This window comes from Stenella coeruleoalba (assembly GCF_951394435.1).
Source record: "Stenella coeruleoalba genome assembly, chromosome: 2".
Classification (NCBI taxonomy): Eukaryota; Metazoa; Chordata; class Mammalia; order Artiodactyla; family Delphinidae; genus Stenella; species Stenella coeruleoalba.
The window spans coordinates 12,729,615-12,748,304 of NC_137147.1; the positions used below are offsets into that span (position 1 = coordinate 12,729,615).

The 18,690-nt window shown below is 37.9% G+C and overlaps 2 protein-coding genes across 4 annotated transcripts in view; one reads left to right on the forward strand and one right to left on the reverse strand.

The window, feature by feature from the left end:
- RPS6KA5 (ribosomal protein S6 kinase A5) overlaps positions 1-18,690 on the forward strand; it is a 182,015-nt gene that overhangs the window by 110,322 nt on the left and 53,003 nt on the right. For all 3 annotated transcript variants that reach the window (XM_079915030.1, XM_079915031.1, XM_079915032.1), the window contains one exon: positions 594-701. In XM_079915030.1, the coding sequence (XP_079771156.1) occupies positions 594-701 (108 nt within the window). The remainder of the gene's footprint in view (positions 1-593; positions 702-18,690) is intronic.
- Positions 13,860-14,225, reverse strand: LOC307181835 (protein FAM136A-like; the record flags this gene model as incomplete). The annotated part of the gene is made up of 1 exon (XM_079912744.1): positions 13,860-14,225. Exon 1 carries the CDS (start codon positions 14,208-14,210, stop codon positions 13,860-13,862), a length of 351 nt encoding a protein of 116 aa, XP_079768870.1. The 5' UTR covers positions 14,211-14,225.

Consider the following 18,690-nt stretch of genomic DNA (forward strand, 5'->3'; position numbering starts at 1 on the left):
CCTTTATTAATTACCTGTTTGACATATGACACTGTGCTAGATACTAGGTAAATGCATAAAAAGTGAAAAAACAGAGTTTGGATATGGTTATATCAAGAAGAACAGGAAGTACCTAGAAAATATCAATTACTTTTATGTAAGTACGATGTAAATATAGATGCTATAGGAATAAAAACAAAGAAATGACCAGTGTGGGAAGTGGTTACTCAGGAAAGCCTTCTGAAGCCATTACAGGTGATGGACATGAATTGGCTAAGAAAGCACCTGAAGATCATCTGGAGTGAGGATGAAATCCATCAAGAACAGTGACCCAGGAAGAAGCAGTAGTCAAAGTAGACCCAACAGAAGCTAGTCCGACAGGAATGTACCCTCATTATATGGAGCATGAAGACATGGTTGCAGAGGGAACCCAGCAGATAAACCCTGAGATGGAGGAATTTAGATTTGCCCCGACCTGTGACTAAGAGCCGTCATAGCACCCTGAGCAGGAGAATGCCTTTTTTTGGTTTGTTTTTAAGGTAGATAAGAAAGACTTTTCTAATTCATTTTTTGGAAATTGTTATTTTAATATGCATATTTGTTTGTTTTTACAGTTGGGGATTATATACCGTGACATTAAGCTTGAGAATATTCTACTTGATTCTAATGGCCATGTGGTGCTGACAGATTTTGGTCTGAGTAAGGAGTTTGTGGCTGATGAAGTGAGTATTATATTTTAATTTGAAGTTAGTAAAACAGAATGTAAACAATGATGAAAAATGAGCTATAGAATGAGCGTTTAATGGGATAGTACTAAACAGATTATGGATTTTTGTACAAGTTTGCCCAGAGGAATATCTTGACATGGATAACTGTAAAGTTTTTAGTTTAAAATTACCATGGAACCATCCTGCTAGAATTCCAGTAATCCTTTTACGGATATAACAGAGTTCCCCAGTTAAAAACAAAACAAAATTATGCATTTAACTTTCTCCATAAAATATAACTGAAATTTTAAAATAACGCTTTGGGCCTTTTAGGAAAATCGTGGCTTAGATAATAGCCAGTAAAGAATTACAAAACAAAGCACATACAGTTTACATTATAATTACAAGGTAGGACATGTCATGATGGCTCTTTGAACTCACTTGACAAGAATAGCAAGGATCTACTAGACCTAATTTTTTAATAAACTTGCTGTTTTTTTGCCCATACAAACTAAAATGTAATAGCTAATGTACAGATTTTAAATATGAAGGACTTTGCGTTTTCAGCATTGATTAAAATTTGTTTATTGTTAAAGATTTATTTAATAACATTTAAAATTGTACATTTATTAGTTGTAATTAGATACTATTTATGTAGCAGTTGTAATAAAAAGTACATTTTTACACTGCTAGTTTTTCAAGACAACTAAGTAATTTGAATGCCAGTTCCTTTCTATCCAAGAAATTACTGTTATAGTATACAGAATCACAGTTAAATTTTTGTAATAAAGGACTTCTTTACCGTAATTTGGGTTCCAAATTAGGTGTATCTATTTCTGATTGTTGGCTTTTTAGAATATTGCCAAAGCAGTCCTAGGTGAGTTAGATAAGTACTAAAATTATGAAAACAAAGGATCCCAATTTTTTCTCATATCTGTATTCAATCACTTATCAATAAATATTTATTGACCACTTCTACTATGCTAGATATTGGATAATACAGTGACAAAAGGGAAACGGTCTCTGCCTTCATGAACCTGAGGGTTTAACAATATGTTGATTATCTTTGATAGAAAAATCATAGTTATGAAAAAGATGAGATGAATTTTTGAGGATTTTTCTTCAAAGTTTGATTTTTCAAACTTTGTTAAAAATTTTAGTGGCAACTTGAAAAATGTGACAGCTGAAATATGTTGATGGTTGTTTCCTCACTAAACCCTACTACAAGTATAAGTAAAGGCGTAAAATAGGCATATACTCAAAAGGGAGAGAGGAAAACAGCAACCAGATTCTGGAAGATGGACAGCAGAAATACTAGTTGTAACCGATGTAACACTCCTGAAAGAGCTGAATCCTAAGCCAGTAACATGAGAATCGCCAAAGCAGGCTAATTTGCACCGCTGACCCCCAGAAAGGCTCAGGAATTGGGGGCACCAGGCATCGCTCAAAGCAAGAGTGCAGGACACAAGAGGATTAGTTGGAAGTCTATATAAGAAACAGGTACCCCCCAGATCTCAGATATACACTATCCCCGTAGGAAACCTTGCCTTTCTGACCCTCATGGAAAGCTGACAAGGTTAAATAGACAGAACTGTGGATTCAGGGACAAGGGGCACGGTTGAGGGAGAGGACACCGTCAAAGCTAGGGGGTGGCGTGAAGATTGCCACACTACATTGTGGAACTGCCATGGCCTCTTGCTGCCCCTTCCTTCTGAGAACGGTGGCTTCCTAGACAAGACCTGGGAGGATTCCTCTCTGAGAACTGAGAAAGAAATCTACAGATGCTGTCGGCTAGTGGTTTTGCCAGTGAACTGGCCCAGCCAGATCTCCCTGCAGTGATGCCTGCGGCTTAGCAAGCCCAGCCTATGCCGGAGAAGCACATTTGTGATGATGTCACAATTTCTCTTGATATTTTGATTTCATTGTATTTCAATATCATTAGTTTGCTCTGTCCTACAATATATGTAAAAACGTTATTCTGAGAAGGGGTCTATCGGCTTCAACAGACAGTCAAAGGACCCTTGGCATGTAAAGATGGAGGACTCCCCCTGCATAGAGAGAGTTGGTGATCACTTTTTTCTCTCCCCGTGGAGCCGCACGTACATTTACTCATTCACTTCATCAGTATTTGTTGAGAGACTTCTATCTGCTGGACATTAGGCTAGGTTCTGGTGATACTACAATGAAAGAATCAGTTCGTGAATCCTGTATTTCTGGACATGTGTGGCTCATCATTTGGCAGTAGGCAGAAACAGACTTTGGCACTGAGGAAGAGCAAAATGTTTGAAACCAAAGCAAGAGGTAAACAAAAATCAAACGTGATCAGAATTGTTGGGTTTTAATACAGTAATACAAATTGGTCAGAACTGCTGGGTTACTGAATCAGCTGCGTCACTTCTCACAAGAGAGACTTGTGTTTTCTGCTGGTCAATTCAACAGCTATTCCTCAAGGGAATGAGGGGAATTCTTGTCGGATGCCACAGTTTTGGAGCAATTGGTTATTTAGGTGCAAAAATGAAACAATGGGATTCAATCTGAAGTGGAGAAGTAATTTATAGATTCCCTTATTCACAACGCAACCTAGCTGCATTTCATGTAATTATGTGTTATAGTCATGTGTTATTAAGCCTTACAGTTTCATCTGTCTTCTCCCCTCAGACTACCAGCTCATTCTTCCTCTTAGCTGAAGAGGACATACTGGCTTGCTAGGCTTCAGGTTTAACTCTTAGGGCTCAAGTAGGGACTCTCCTTTTCTGAGTCCCCTAAAACTTGATCTAATGGTCCTTTGCTCCCCCCTTATTCCACCTGGCATCCGCTTAGCAAGTGTCCCTGCCTAGACCTATTGCACCTCAAAAATATTCCCATCCAACAATTTCTGTTTTGATTAGCTAGCATTCTTTTTTGGTTTCCCATGTCAGCCTGACTTATATCATTTCTTGGAATGAGCTTCTTTTTTGTCTATTCCTACGCTACCTCCTTCGTTTTCAGCTTAAACTTCACTTTGAGGAGTTTCCTCCCTGGTTTCCAGTTTATATAGGGAGATTATACATCTCTACCTCTATCTGTAACTTACCCCTCTTCTTTTCTACCTCTTCTTCTTCTGCTTGGACGCTTTCTGTCACCATTTAAGCAAGCCTAGTCTCTCCCATCTTAAGTGTTTAAAAATGGAGAGATGAGTGGATGAATGGACTGACTGATGAACAGCAAACAATCTCAGAATCCCCTATTCCCTTCTAGTTGTTGTCCTATGTTCTCCTTTGTCAGTATTTGTCTGTGCAGTCTATTACCCACAGGTCACTCACCCCTTAATCTACTCCAGTGTGGCTTGCACCTCCTACCAACTGACTGAACCTGTTCTTGCCAAGGCCACTATTGACCTCCATTTTAGGTTTTTTAATTTTATTTATTTTTGGCTGTGTTGGGTCTTTGTTGCTGCACGCGGGCTCCCTCTAGTATGGCGAGCGGGGGCTACTCTTTGTTGTGGTGTGTGGGCTTCTCACCACGGTGGCCTCTCTTGTTGCGGAGCACAGGCTCTACGTGCGCCAGCTTCAGTAGCTGTGGCACGTGGGCTCAGTAGTTGTGATGCACAGCCTCAGTAGTTGTGGCGCACGGGCTTAGTTGCTCCGCGCGGGCTTAGTTGCTCCGTGGCATGTGGGATCCCCCCGGACCAGGGCTCGAACCCGTGTCGCCTGCATTGGCAGGGGCATTCCTAACCACTGCGCCACCAGGGAAGTCCCTATTTTAGGTATTTTTGAGCCCTCACCTTACTTGACTACCTAGTGGTGTTGAACTGGAAATTGCGTCTCACCCTGGCTTCCGTGACGCCGTGCTCCCCTGCCTTTCCTTCTCTCTCTCGCTGTCTTTTGCGGGCTCTTTCTCTTCTACCTGAGGGTTCCTCACAGTTCAGTCCTAGGTACTCTACTCTTTTTATGCTTGCACTCTCTCCCTGTACGCTGGTGATTCCCAAATATACTTGGCCAACCCTGACCGCTCCTCTGGGCTCCAGACCCAGACATGCCCCGAGTGTGTCTCCCCTTGACTCTCTCATACATCACACAAGCCCAGCATTTCCAAACCTGAATTAATATTCCCCCACCCAAATCTGCTTTTTCAGGTTATCACAGTTTTGTGTATTACAAATTCTGCTCTCATTTGATCTGAGAAATATTTCTATTTAATTTTCAGGAATTACTTTTTAGACATGTTTGAAGTTTCTACTCATGGTGTACTACTCATCTCTCTGTATATTTGTTAATAATTCAGCAAATGTTTATTGAGTACCTACTATGTGCCAGGTATTGTACTAGACCCTAGAAATATGGTGGTGAAAGAAACAAATTCCTTGCCCTCATGAGCCTAGATTTTAGAAGTATTCATCATTACCTCATATAATTATTTCTAGATTGTAATTTGCTAAACTAAATTGTATACTGGATAAAATTGATTTATTTTAGAAACCTTAACAATCTTTTATATGATAATGAGCACTATACAAATTTGATACTTTTACTGATATGTTCTTTTCTTAACCACATAATTTCACAAATCCCTTGTAATTCTGAGAATAAAAGAAGACATTTCTAAATATCTGCACACTGATATATGTTTTTCATAAGGTTTTTTGAGAATACAGTTCAGCAAACATTTGTTGAGTTCTTACTGTGAGTCAGTCTGCTAGGTATTGGATATATGGTTTTAACATTGAAGACTTTAAAGGCATTTTTCTAAAAAGGGCATCTGTTCTTGTTTATAAGAAAATAATGTCAAAGTGATACATTCATGTGTTATTAATTACCCTATACTTAACTATAGTATATGTATTCTGTGTTTTCATAATTTAACATTGAGCATTTGAAAAAATTCACAACAGGTTATTAACATGAATCCTCAGGTAGATAAATAAAAGTAGAAGAAAAATAACATCCCAACATTTAAAACAGAGGTAGCTAAGTTAATTATAACTCACTGACATGGTAGCTGTACTTAAAAGGAAAAGGCCTGTGCATTTTTCTTTCCAGAAAATAGAAAAATGCAATCTTTGCTCCGTTCAGATAATGTTATTCATTAATTAATTCTTTGAACATAGAAGAGGCATTTTAGTGTAGTGGAAAGAACACATATTGAAGTTAGAGGATCTTTTTCGGTTCTCCACTTCCTGGCTGTGTGACACTGGGCAAGTCACTTAGTCATTAACCCCTCTCAGTCTTGGTTTCTTCATCTGTAAAATAATATTTGTCATATCGAATTTATATAATTTTCATATGGATGCAATGAGTTAATGCTCATGAAAGTACTTTTTTAAAGTGTAAAGCACAATGTAAATATCAGTTTCCACTGGAAGAGGTACTATTCAGATTTCAGATGACTATGAGTAAAATTAAAACATACAAATGAGAATCTTAAGTTATTCTCCCATAATTTTCTTATTTGTAGGAAAGTTTTAAATTACATCTTTGTCTAATAAATGCCTAGTTTTTAAGGATTCTGCTGTTACAGTGTGCATGTCTCAAGATGCCTAGGTGAGGTTCAGGATCCATAAAGAGTGTGTTTGCATGAGGAGTCCGACAAGCCAACTGTCTAAGGCAGCTTTTTAGTTTCGTCCATCTCCCTTCCTGATGGATCCGTAGTGACTGACATCTATTCACGATTCTGTTCATTTGCATGTGCTCCTGAAGAGCCTGTTAAGTCTGTCAGTAAGTCCTATCAGTCATTTGCCAAAATCATGACTCTGGGATAATTCTAGTTATTTTAAGGTAAATATTGAGATGGAAGTGCTGGGAAAGTAGGAGACCTAGAAACCAGTCAGAGGGTTCTTCTGTGGCCCCTGTTTTTCCTCTACTCAAACAATATTACACAATATTCAGTTACTAATACCTACGCTTTAGCCATTTGTAAAGGTTTTGTCCACCAGATATCAGAGCAGATCCCCTGCCCTTGGACAGGAGGAGGGGGAGGGAGGCAGAGATGGCTTTGTCCTCAGGCGCCTCACAGATCCTTTTATAACTTTTCTTATGGGAGAAATTATTGGCTCAGGTAAGATTTATTCATATACTATTTCTTATCTTAAGGCAGGCTGAGTGCACAAGTTCAGTGGGCAGGTTTTATGTAAATTATGTCACAGGGCTAGTGGGGACAACTTTTGAATTGAGATTCTTTTCAGAGAAACTTCTACTGTAGATTCCATTTGTTCAAATTATGTTAAATATACTTTTAATTTACTTGAAAACAATATTTAGCCATCATATTCTATATTAATATAGGATATATTAATCTATAAACAATATATAAACCTATAAATAGATTATTTTAATCTATTTTCTAAGTGTCAGGGACTTTCAAACCCATAAGGGGAATTTAGCAAGAGACACCCTGGAATACTAACATTGCATAAATGTGATTAATAAATGTTTATACTTTCCAAATTTCTTTTTAAATGTTTTATATTATACAATATTTCAAATGTAATAAAAATACAGCAAATGATATAGCAGAATCTGTGCACCACTATTCACATATACAGTTATGGACAATTTGTGGTTTTTTTCCCATTCATTCAGCAAATATTGAGAGAACATCTACTGTGATCCAGGCACTGTTCTATCTAGGTGTTGGAATCCAGCAATTAACAAAATAGACAAAAATTTCCCCCCTAGGCAGATAATAACAAATAAACAAGTAAAATATGTATGGACTATGTTAGATAATGGTAATTGACACAAAGACAAGTACAGGAGGAAAGAGAGATAGGAAGTAGCAGGGTGAGAGCAGCTTGGACCTTTAAATCAGGTGATCAGGAAAGGCTTCACTAAGAAGGTGACAGTTGAGTCAAGACTTGGAGAGAGCATGAGCCATATCAATATCCAGGAAAGAGATTTCTAGGTCGAGGGATCAGCCAGTGTTGAGGCCCTCGGGTGGGAATATGCCTGGGCTGTTTGTGAACAAAAAGGAGGTAAGTGTGGGTGTGTAGAGTGAGTGAGGATAGAGTAGTGGGAAAGAAGGATGTGGAGGTGGTCATCTGGAGGAAGGACTGTGCAGATCGTGCAGGGCATGGGAGACCACTGTAAGGACTATGGGTCCTCCGTGTGAAACGGGAGCCACTGGAGAGCTTTACGTAGAAGATGACAAGGCCTGAGTTATCTAAAAAGATTCTGTTTGCCAAGCATGATGGTCCTGTAGTGGGACAAATCTGGAAACTTGGAGACCAGTTAGGAAGCTGTTGCATTAACCGCAACAAGAGATGGCATTGATTTAGACCATGGGGTAGCAGAGGAGGTTGGAAGACGTAGTCAGATTTTAGATATATTTTGACATTAGCGCTAATGAAATTTCCTGATGGCTTGAATATAGGGTGTGAGAGAACAAGAGGAATCAACAGTAGCTCCAAGGTTTGGGGCCAGAACAGCTGGAGGGATGAAGTTGCTGTCAACTAATATGCCGATGGGGAGGTTTTGGGTGGCTGGAGGAGTGCAGTTGAACCAGTTGAGTCTGAGATGTCTGTTAGACATACAGAGATGTTTAATAGGCAGTAGGATATATAAATGTGGAATTTGGGAGAGAAGTCTCATCTAGAGATAGGAATTTGGAATTTGCCAATATATAAGTAGTATTTAAAATCATGAAAATGAATGAGAATACCAACAGAGTTAAGTATAGATAGAAAAGAAAAAACGACAAAGGTATAAACTCTAGTTATTCCAACATTAAGAGAGTCAAGAGAGGAAGATAAACCAGCAAAGGAGACTGAGAAAAAGGGATGAGGAGGTTGGGAAGAAAACAGGCAAGTGTGTTGTCCCCGGAAGCTAAGTGAAGAAGTGTTTCAGGGATGAAAAATGATCAACTATATCAAATACTGTTGTTAGGTCAAGTAAGACACAGACTGAAAATTGAGCATTGGCTCAATTTAAACCTAAGAAGAGAGAGACTGGGGATAGATATATTGTCAGCCACAAATATAGAAAAAATGGTTTTCTTAAAACCACATTTAGCAGCACAGGTGCAGGCAAAGAGTGGATGGTGGATTGAATTTAATCTTGTTTTAGTATCCTTACTTTATATATTACATCCATAAACAATATATACTGTTAGCTTGTGTTTCTAAAATGTACATAAATGGCATATTATATTGCAGATTGTTTTTTATTTGACTTATTTTTAAAATTTATTCAAGCTGATAAATAGGAATCTGTTTCATTCATTTTTGCTGCTCTATAATATTCTTTTATATGAATTATCTAGTTTATTTATCCATTCTGCTTCTGAGGTACATTGGTTTCTTGTTTTCTCTATCACAGTGTTGCAATTTTTTTCTGATGTTATTGGTTTGTTGGAGTTCTTTAAATATTCCAGCTACCCATCCTTGATAATTATGCACTTTGTGAATTTCTTTTTTAGATCTTTTACTTGTCTTTAATGTGATTAATGGTGTTTTTGCCATTATCAGATTTGACATTTTAATATAATCAAATTTACCGCTCTTAAGATTTATATTCTTTGAATCTTTAAAAAAATTTTAAATTGTGGCAAAATACACATAATGTAAAAATTATCATCTTAATCATTTTTAAGTGTACAGTTCAGTAGTGTTAACTGTATTCACATTTTTTATGCAACAGATCTCTAGAACTTTTTCATCTTGCAAAACTAAACTCTGTACCCATTGAACAACAACACCCCATCTTCCCCTCCTCCTAGCCCCTGGCAACCACCATTCCTCTTTCTGTTTCTATGAGTTTGACTATTTTAGATACCTAATATACGTGGAATCATGCAGGATTTATCTTTTTGTGACTACTTACTTCAGTTAGGATAATGTCCTCAGTGTTTATCCATGTTGTGGCATGAGACAGGATTTCCATCTTTTTATAAGACTGAATAATATTTCATTGTATGTATGTACCACATTTTGTTTATCCATTCATCCACTGATGGACACTTGAGTTGCTTTTACTTATTGGCTGTTGTGAATAATGCTGCAGTGAACGTGAGTGTACAAGTATCTCTTTGAGGTCATTCTTTCAATTCTTTTGCATATATGCCCAGAAGTGGAATTGCTGGATCATGTGACAATTCTATTTTTAATTTTTTGAGGAACCTTCATACTGTTTTCCATAGAAGCTGCACCATTTTACATTCCCATTAACAGAGCACAAGTGTTCCAATTTCTCCACATCCTCACCTATACTTGTTATTTCTGCTTTTTTGATTGTGGCCCTCCTAATGAGCATGAAGTGATATCTCATAGTTTTAATTTGCATTTCTGTAATGACTAGTGATGTTGAGTCATCTTTTTATATGCTTATTAGCCATTTGTATACCATCTTTGGACGAATGTGTATTGAAGTCCTTTGCCTATTTTTTAATCAAATTTATTTGCTTTTTTGTTGTTGAGTTGTAGGAGTTCTTTATATATTCTGGATATTAACCCCCTATCAGATATATGGTTTGCAAACTTTTTCTCCCATTCTGTAGGTTGTCTTTTTACTTTGCTTGTTTCCTTTGATGCAAGGAAGTTTTAATTTTTTTTTTTTTTTTTTTTTTTTTTTGCGTTACGTGGGCTTCTCACTGTTGTGGCCTCTCCCGGAGCACAGGCTCTGGACGCGCAGGCTCAGTGGCCATGGCTCACGGGCCTAGCCGCTCCACGGCATGTGGGATCTTCCCAGACCGGGGCACGAACCCGTGTCCCCTGCATCGGCAGGTGGACTCTCAACCACTGCGTCACCAGGGAAGCCCGGAAGTTTTAAATTTTAATGTCGACCCATTTGTCTGTTTTTGCTTTTGTTGCTGTGCTTTTGGTGTCAGACCCAAGAAATCACTGCCAAATCCAGCGTCATGAAGCTTTCCCCCTATGTTTTCTTCTAGTAGTTTTATAGTTTTAGGTTTTACATTTAGATCTTCAGTTCACTTTGAGTTAATTTTTGTATTTGGGGTAAGGTAAGATCCAACTTTATTTTTGTGTGTGTATGAATATTCAGTTTTCTCAGCATCATTCGTTGAAGAGCCTGTCCTTTCCCCATTGGCACCCTTGTCAAAGATCATTTGACCATGTGCATAAAGATTTATTTCTGAGCTCTTTACTCTGTTCCATTGGTCTGTATGTTTGTCTTTATTTAAGTCAAAAATGTTCTGATTGCTGTAGTTTTGTAATACGTTTTGAAATCAGGAAGTGTGAGACCTCCAACTTTGTTCTTCTTTTTCAAGATTGTTTTGGCTATTAAGGGTCCTTTGAGATTCCATATGCATTTTAAGATTTTTTTTCTATTTGTACAAAAAGGTTATTGGGATTTTGATAGGGATTATGTTGACTCTCTAGATCACTTTGGGTAGTGTGGACGTTTTAACAATATTGTCTTCTAGTCCATGAGCATGGGGTGTCTTTCCATTTATTTGTGTCTTTTTAAATTTCTTTCATAATATTTTGTAATTTTTGGGGGGGGGGGGCGCGGGCCTCTCATTGTTGTGGCCTCTCCCATCGCGGAGCAACAGGCTCCAGATGCGCAGGCTCAGCGGCCATGGCTCACGGGCACAGCGGCTCTGCGGCATGTGGGATCTTCCTGGACCAGGGCACGAACCCGTGTCCCCTGCATCGGCAGGCAGACTCTCAACCACTGCTCCACCAGGGAAGCCCAATATTTTGTAATTTTAATTCTCCAAGTCTTTTGACCCCTTGGTCAAGTTAACTTCTAAGTATTTTATTATTTTTGATGCTTATTTTAAATGGGATTTTCCCCCCTTAATTTCCTTTTGGTATTGTTCATTGTTAGTGTATAGAAACATAACTAATTTTTTTTAATTAATTTTATTTATTTATTTTTGGCTGCGTTGGGTCTTCATTGCTGCGCACGGGCTTTCTCTAGTTGCGGTGAGCGGGGGCTACTCTTCGTTGCGGTACACGTGCTTCACATTGTGGTGGCTTCTCTTGTTGCAGAGCATGCGCTCTAGGCGTGCAGGCTTCAGTAGTTGTGGTGCACGGGCTTAGTTGCTCCACGGCATGTGGGATCTTCCGGGACCAGGGCTCGAACCCTTGTCCCCTGCATTGGCAGGCAGATTCTTAACCACTGCACCAGCAGGGAAGTTCCATAACTAATTTTTGCATGTTAATTTTGTATCTTGTAATATTGCTGGTTCTCTTATTAGTTCTAACGAGTTTTTTGTGTGTGAAATCTTTAGGGTTTTTTACATATAAGATCATATTATCTGCAAGCAGACATAATCTTACTTCTTCCTTTCCGATTCGGATGTCTTTTATTTCTTTTTCTTGCCTAACTGCTCTGGGTAAGACATTCAGCGCTATGTTGAATAGAAATGGTGAGAGGGCGCATCCTTACCTTGTTACTCATCTGAGAGGAAAGCTTTCAGTTTTTCACCATTGAGTATGATGTTTGCTGTGGGCTTTTCATACCTGGTTTTGTTATGTTGAGGTAGTTTCATTCTATTCCTAGCTTGTTGTTAAGTGCTTTCTTTTATCATGAAAAGGTATTGAATTTTGTCAAATGCTTTTTCTGTATCAGTTGAGATGATCATGTGGTTTTTGTCCTTCATTCTGTTAATGTGGTGTATTACATTGATTTTTTTGAATCTTGAACCGTTCTTTCATTCCAAGATCTCACTTGGTCATGGTGTATAATCCTTTTTATGTGCTGTTGAATTCAGTTTGCTAGCATTTTTTTTTGGAAGAAAAATTAAGTCTTATTTATGTTTAAAACCAAACCACTAGGAAAATATATCACAGTCTTGAAATAGCAAACAGACAGGCTATATTATCATTTCAAGTAATAAGTTGGTAAAAACACAACGAGGTCCTTGATAAAATGATAAGGTGCCAGAACTGGGGCGAGAACAACGCATGTCGCAAAAGTGGTATTTGGTAATGAAGGGCTGTCCCGTTTTTTTGCTCTAAAGGAGTTACAGCTTGCCCCTGAGTTGCTTTCTTTTTCTCCTCTGACCTTCGTGTTGCCAAGGGATCGTTTCAACAGAGCTCTGTTATTACAGGGGGCAAAGTAAGCAATACTGGGTTTAGGCTTTCATTCTATTTTGTTTTATGAAAACCAGATTTTTCCAAAGCCAGTACTTCATAACTCTCTTAATTAAGCAGCTAACATTCCCTTTCGCTGTTCATTCCTGAATACTAGCATATAGCACAGTCAAAATCCCCTTTCCCTTCAAGGGTGAGTGTCACTGCAAGATTGTCTTGTCTCTCTGCTGACTCTGCTGCCGACAGCCTCAGGGCTCATCATGGCTGCCAGTTAGAGGGAAGGTTCGGTTCCCCTACCAGTGTGATAGCGCTTCTTACATTTTGCAGCATCTCCAGGCTGAAAGATGTAATGTGTGAGAATTTTAAGAAATGCGCATCCACATCTTGATGGCCAGAAAGAACCCTTTCAAAGTTTTTATCCAAACTACCTCTCCCAACTCTACATCTTTAAAGTAACTTCATGCCCTTGTATATAAAACAAAACTGGGCTTCCCTGGTGGCACAGTGGTTGAGAGTTCGCCTGCCGATGCAGGGGACACGGGTTTGTGCCCCGGTCTGGGAAGATCCCACATGCCACGGAGCGGCTGGGCCCGTGAGCCATGGCCGCTGAGCCTGCGCGTCCGGAGCCTGTGCTCCGCAACAGGAGAGGCCACAGCAGTGAGAGGCCCACGTACCGCAAAAAAACAAAAACAACAAAAAACAAAACCAAGCAAAACAAATCCCCAGAAGCCCCCTTTCCCCTTCTAAATTAGTGACCTCCTGGATTTTGTTTTATTTCCAGTTTATGGAAAATGTTGTAGCAATCCTTCTGGCAAACAGGAGTCTGGCAACAAATAGAAACACCTCTCCTCACACTCCACCAGATCATAAGCAGGTCAGATGAACCTGCCAGCCTGTTGGTATCTGTGTACTAAGAGAATGTGGTACCTTGGAGGGCTCTGGTTTGCTACAAGGGAGACTCCCTGTTGCCAGGATAAGCCCTGGCCACATGAAATTCAGGCTCACAAAAACTCTCCTGTGCTATCTCTGACCCAAATTTTAGCACCAGGTTTTTTCAGTTTCTAGGATTCAAACACAAAGGAACCAGTGTCCAGAGGCAAGTGACATAGGCCTTAAACTTGCTGCCATCCTTAATTTCCTCATTCATAAACTTTCCTTAGAAAACCCAAATCCCCATTCCTCTTTTAAATAGATTCCTTCCTTCAGCCCCAATGGCCAATAGCAGACATCTGTTTCTCAGTGGATGAGAGAGACTCCTTCATCTTCTTGGTCATGGTTGGGATGAGGTTCATGTGGTCATCCACACACGTGGTCACGCAACTCTCCAGCTGCCGCTTCACCTGAAGCTCTTTACTCCCTGCATCTATTGAATCTTTGGCTTTGTTGTTGCAATGGATGGTGCACCCGGCCAGGTGGTCCTGGAACTTCTCCAACTCACTGGTCACCAGGGCCTGGGCTTGAGCCAGAGGTGCATGGCAGTGCTCAATGCACTGGTGCACTTGCTGCATGGACACCTGGCTGTCCTCACAACAGCCGGCGCTGCACCGGAACATAAGGCCCTGAATCTTCCAGATGTTCTCTCTCCAGACTCTTCACCTTAGAGTCCACCGCCTCCTACACCCAGAGCTGCTACAGCTCCACCATGGCCACCCCATGCTGCTCCCCACGGTGCCGGCGCCCACATGGACTCCCGCGCAGGAGCCCACTCCCAGTTTGCTAGCATTTTGCTGAGGACTTTTACATCAGTTTTCATCAAGAATATTGGGCTGTATTTTCTTTTCTTGTAGTATCTTTCCCTGGCTTTGGTATCAGGGTAATGTTGGTCTCATAAAATTAGTTTGGAAGTGTTCTCTTCAGTTTTTTAGGGAAAGTTTGAGGAGGAATGGTCCTACTACTTCTTTAAATGTTTTTTAAGAATGTCCAGTAAGCCATTTATCTGGTCCTGGCCTTTTCTTTGTTGGGAGATTTCTGATTACTAATTCAGTGTCCTTACTGATGAAGAGTCTGTTCAAATTTTCTATTCATGATTCAGTCCTGGTAGATTGTATGTTTCTAGGAATTTATCCATTCGAAATTATTCAATTTGTTGGTATATAATTTAGTTTCTTGTCAGGTCTTCTCTTTAATTTCTGATTTTAGTTGAATCTTCTCTCTCTTTTTCTTAATCTAGCCAAGAGTTTGTCAGTTTTGTTTATCTTTTCAAAAATCTAAGTTTTGCTAATTTTTTTCTGTTGTTCTGTTTTCTGTTTCATTTATTTCTGCTTCAATCTTTATCATTTCTTTCCTTCTGCTAACTTTTGGTTTAGTTTATTCTTCTTTTTCTAGTTCCTTGAGGTGTAAAGTTAAGTTGTTGATTTCTTTGAATCTTTTAAAATGAAATCCATTCCTGTCTCAATGAACTAAGATATTCTCTTTTGTTTTCTTTTTGAAATTAGCATATTGAAATCTTTAATTTATTAGGAATTAATTTATATGTATGTGTGAGGTGGGGATCTTATTTTTTTCTCTTTTTATATAGATAACCCAGTTGACTGAACTATTCATTGAATAGTCAGTTAATCCCTTCCCTACCGATGTGAAAAGCAACTTTGTCATATGCCAAATTCCTATGCATGCTTGTGAGTCTACTTCTAGGCTCTTCATTCAATTCCTTTTGTCGCCTTGCCTCTCCCTGAGTCAAAATTGAAAAATCTGAAGGGCCATAGCCTTACGGTATGTCTTTAATCTGGAAAGGTGAGATGTTTCCCCTCTTCACTTTTTTTTTTGCCGTACGCGGGCCTCTCAGTGTTGTGGCCTCTCCCGTTGCGGAGCACAGGCTCCGGATGCACAGGCTCAGCGGCCATGGCTCACGGGCCCAGCCACTCCATGGCATGCGGGATCCTCCCGGACCGGGGCACGAACCCGTGTCCCCTGCATCGGCAGGCGGACTCTCAACCACTGCGCCACCAGGGAAGCCCTCCCCTCTTCACTCTTATCCTGTCATTCTCTCCTTATTTCCCCTGACCTTCCTCCTGCCTCTTCACTGTCTTTGCTATTCTTGGTCTTTTGTTCCTCATTGTGTATTGAATTTATAAATTAATTTGGAGAAAACTGTGATCTTTGGATATTGAATCTAACAACACAAATTTGCATAAATATTCATATTTTCCCATTTATTTCCTTGTCTTTTATGTCTTTCAATAATATTATCTAATTTTTGTAATGATTTATACATATATTATTAGATTTATTTCTATTAACTTATTTTGTTCCTATTGACAAAAATTAGAATATCTGTTTTTCTTGGCAAAGCATAGGAATGTTGTTGATCTTGTACATAGCAATATTGGTGAATTCATATTAGTTCCACTAATTTGCAGGTTCACTTGGATTTTTTATGTAGATGACTATATTAAAAGAAAAATCAGAACTAGTATTTGTAAGTAATGATGGCTTTGTATCTTTTTGATTCTCATACTTTTTATTTTGTGTGTATTTGGGGATGTGTGGTTTGGTTTGGTTTTGTTGCTCTGTCTACTAAGTTTTATATGTATATATCCTTGCTTTTTACTTTAAGGCCATGTGTTTTAGGTTTTAGCCATTTAGTATGGTATCTGCTCTAGGTTTTTGATAGATAAATTATATTCTTAGTATATTGATATGAGGAAATTCTTATGGTTTTTTCTTTAATCACCTAGTGGTGTGTGTTACATTAATAGGTTTTTTCTTTTTCAATGTTAAGCCATCTTTCAATTCTTGGAATAAACTTTACTTTCTGTGACATATATTTTTAATATATTGCTGGATTTTGTTTGGTAATATTTTATTTAAGATTTTATTGTCTAAGTTGACCTGTAATTTTCCTTTCTAATATTGTATTTGTCTGATTTTGGCATCATGATTATACTAACATCATGAAAGTAATTTGGAATAGTTTATATAAGATAGTTCCTCTGAAGGTTTCCTCTGAATGCACTTCTAGCTATCAGCGTGTATTTTTTTCTTTTTTTTCCCTTCTAGGTGCATATGAGTGGCTTTTCAAATACTGATTTAATTTTTAAAAAATATTTATAGTTATATGCAGGTTTTGAATTTTTTCTTGAGTCAGTGTTGGTAAGTTATGTTTTTATAGAAAATGTTATGTTTTTGTTTTTAAATTCTTTGGCATCATATTATTCATAGAAGTGCTTTAGTTTTTAATCTGTATTGTAACTGTAGTAATGTTTCCTTTTAAATGACTAATATTGCTGATTTGTAACTTTCCTCCTCTTTTCTTGCTCAATTTGCTAGAGATTCTCCATTTTATTAGTCTTTTTCCAGAAACAGCTTTTACCAAGCCTCTCAATTTTTCTATTTCTTTGATGATCTTCCTTTATTACTTCATTCCTTTTACTTTCTGTTAGTTTCTTTTGTATTCTTTTATTAAACTTTTGAGTTGGACATCCAGCTCACTAATATTTAATCATTCTTTTTTTAATAAAACTGAATTTCTAAGAACAGCTTTAGATGTATCTCGCAAGTTATAATATATAACATTTTTACTGTTATTTATTGTGGTTTTTTACCTTGGGCCATGAATTATTTAAAAATGGGTTCTTAAGTTTTCATGTATATAGGATTTTTGAGCTACCTTTTTGTAAATGTTTAGTTTTATTGGTTTCTGTTTGGACAAGAAAACATATATGGTTTTATTTCTGTGGTTTTTGAGATTTGCTTTGTGACCTGTTATTTGGTTAACTTTTGTAAATGTGCCATGAATACTTGAAAAGACTGTATAGTCATTCTCTAACTGTTAGATATCAAGTTTTATATATTTTCGTGAACATCATGCATATCTTCCATAGCTTCACCAATTATTTTCCTGCTTGATCAGTCAGTTATAAAAGAGGTATGTTAAAGTGCCCACTATGATTGCGGATTTGTCCGTTTCTTCTTGGAAATCTCACCATTTTTGCTTTAGGTGGTTTAAGATTCTTCAAAAATATTTGATTGTGTTAGTCTTGGAATAGTGTTATTTTCTAGTGAAATGTTCCTTTTATTATTATGTAGTGACCCTGCTTAATTTTAATAATTTTTTTTGCCTTAAAGTTCATTTTCCTGCTATTAATAAAGATATTCCAGCTTTCTGTTGGTTAATGCTGGTCTGATATATCTTTTTCTATCTCTTTACTTTCAATATTTCTTTGTTATTATGTTTTAGGTGTGCCTTTTGTAAATAACATATAACTGGATTTTGTTTTTGATCCAGAGAGTTTCTATCTTTTAACTGGTGAGTTAAATCTGTATATTATGACTGCTGATATAGTTTTATTTATTTCTCATATCTTGCTGTGTGTTTCTCTTTATCATAATTTCTCTTTGCTTTTTTCCCCTTCTTTCCTCTCTTCTATTTAAATGATTAAGATTTCTTTATTTCATTTTTCCAGTTGTCTAGAAGTTATATATATTCTATATCTGTTCTTTGAGTGGTTATTACCCTGAAATTTTTAACTTATGCAGGCATACCTTGGAGTTATTGTGGGTTCAGTTTCAGACCGCCACAGTAAAGCAAGTCACATGAACTTTTTGGTTTCCCAGTGCATATAAAGGTTATGTCTATGCTAAACTGCAGTCTATTAAGTATGCTATAAATAGCATTATGTCTTAAAAAAAGTGCATACCTTAATTTAAAAATACTTTATTGCTAAAAATGCTAACCACCACCTGAGCCTTTAGTGAATCATAATCTTTTAGCTGGTGGAGGATCCTGCCTCCATGTTGGTGGCTGCTGACTGATCAGGGTGGTGGTTGCTGAAGGTTGGGCTCATTGTGGCCATTTCTTAAAATAAGACAACAATGAAGTTTGTCGCATCAGTTGACTCTTCATTTTACAAATGATTTCTCTGTAGCATGCAATGCTGTCTGGTAGCATTTTACCCAGAATAGAACTTTCAAAACTGGAAACCTCTTAAATCCTGACACTGCTTGATAAACTAAATTTATGTAACATTCTAAATCCTTTATTGTCATTTCAACAATATTCACAGCATCTTCACCAAGAGTAGATTTCATCTC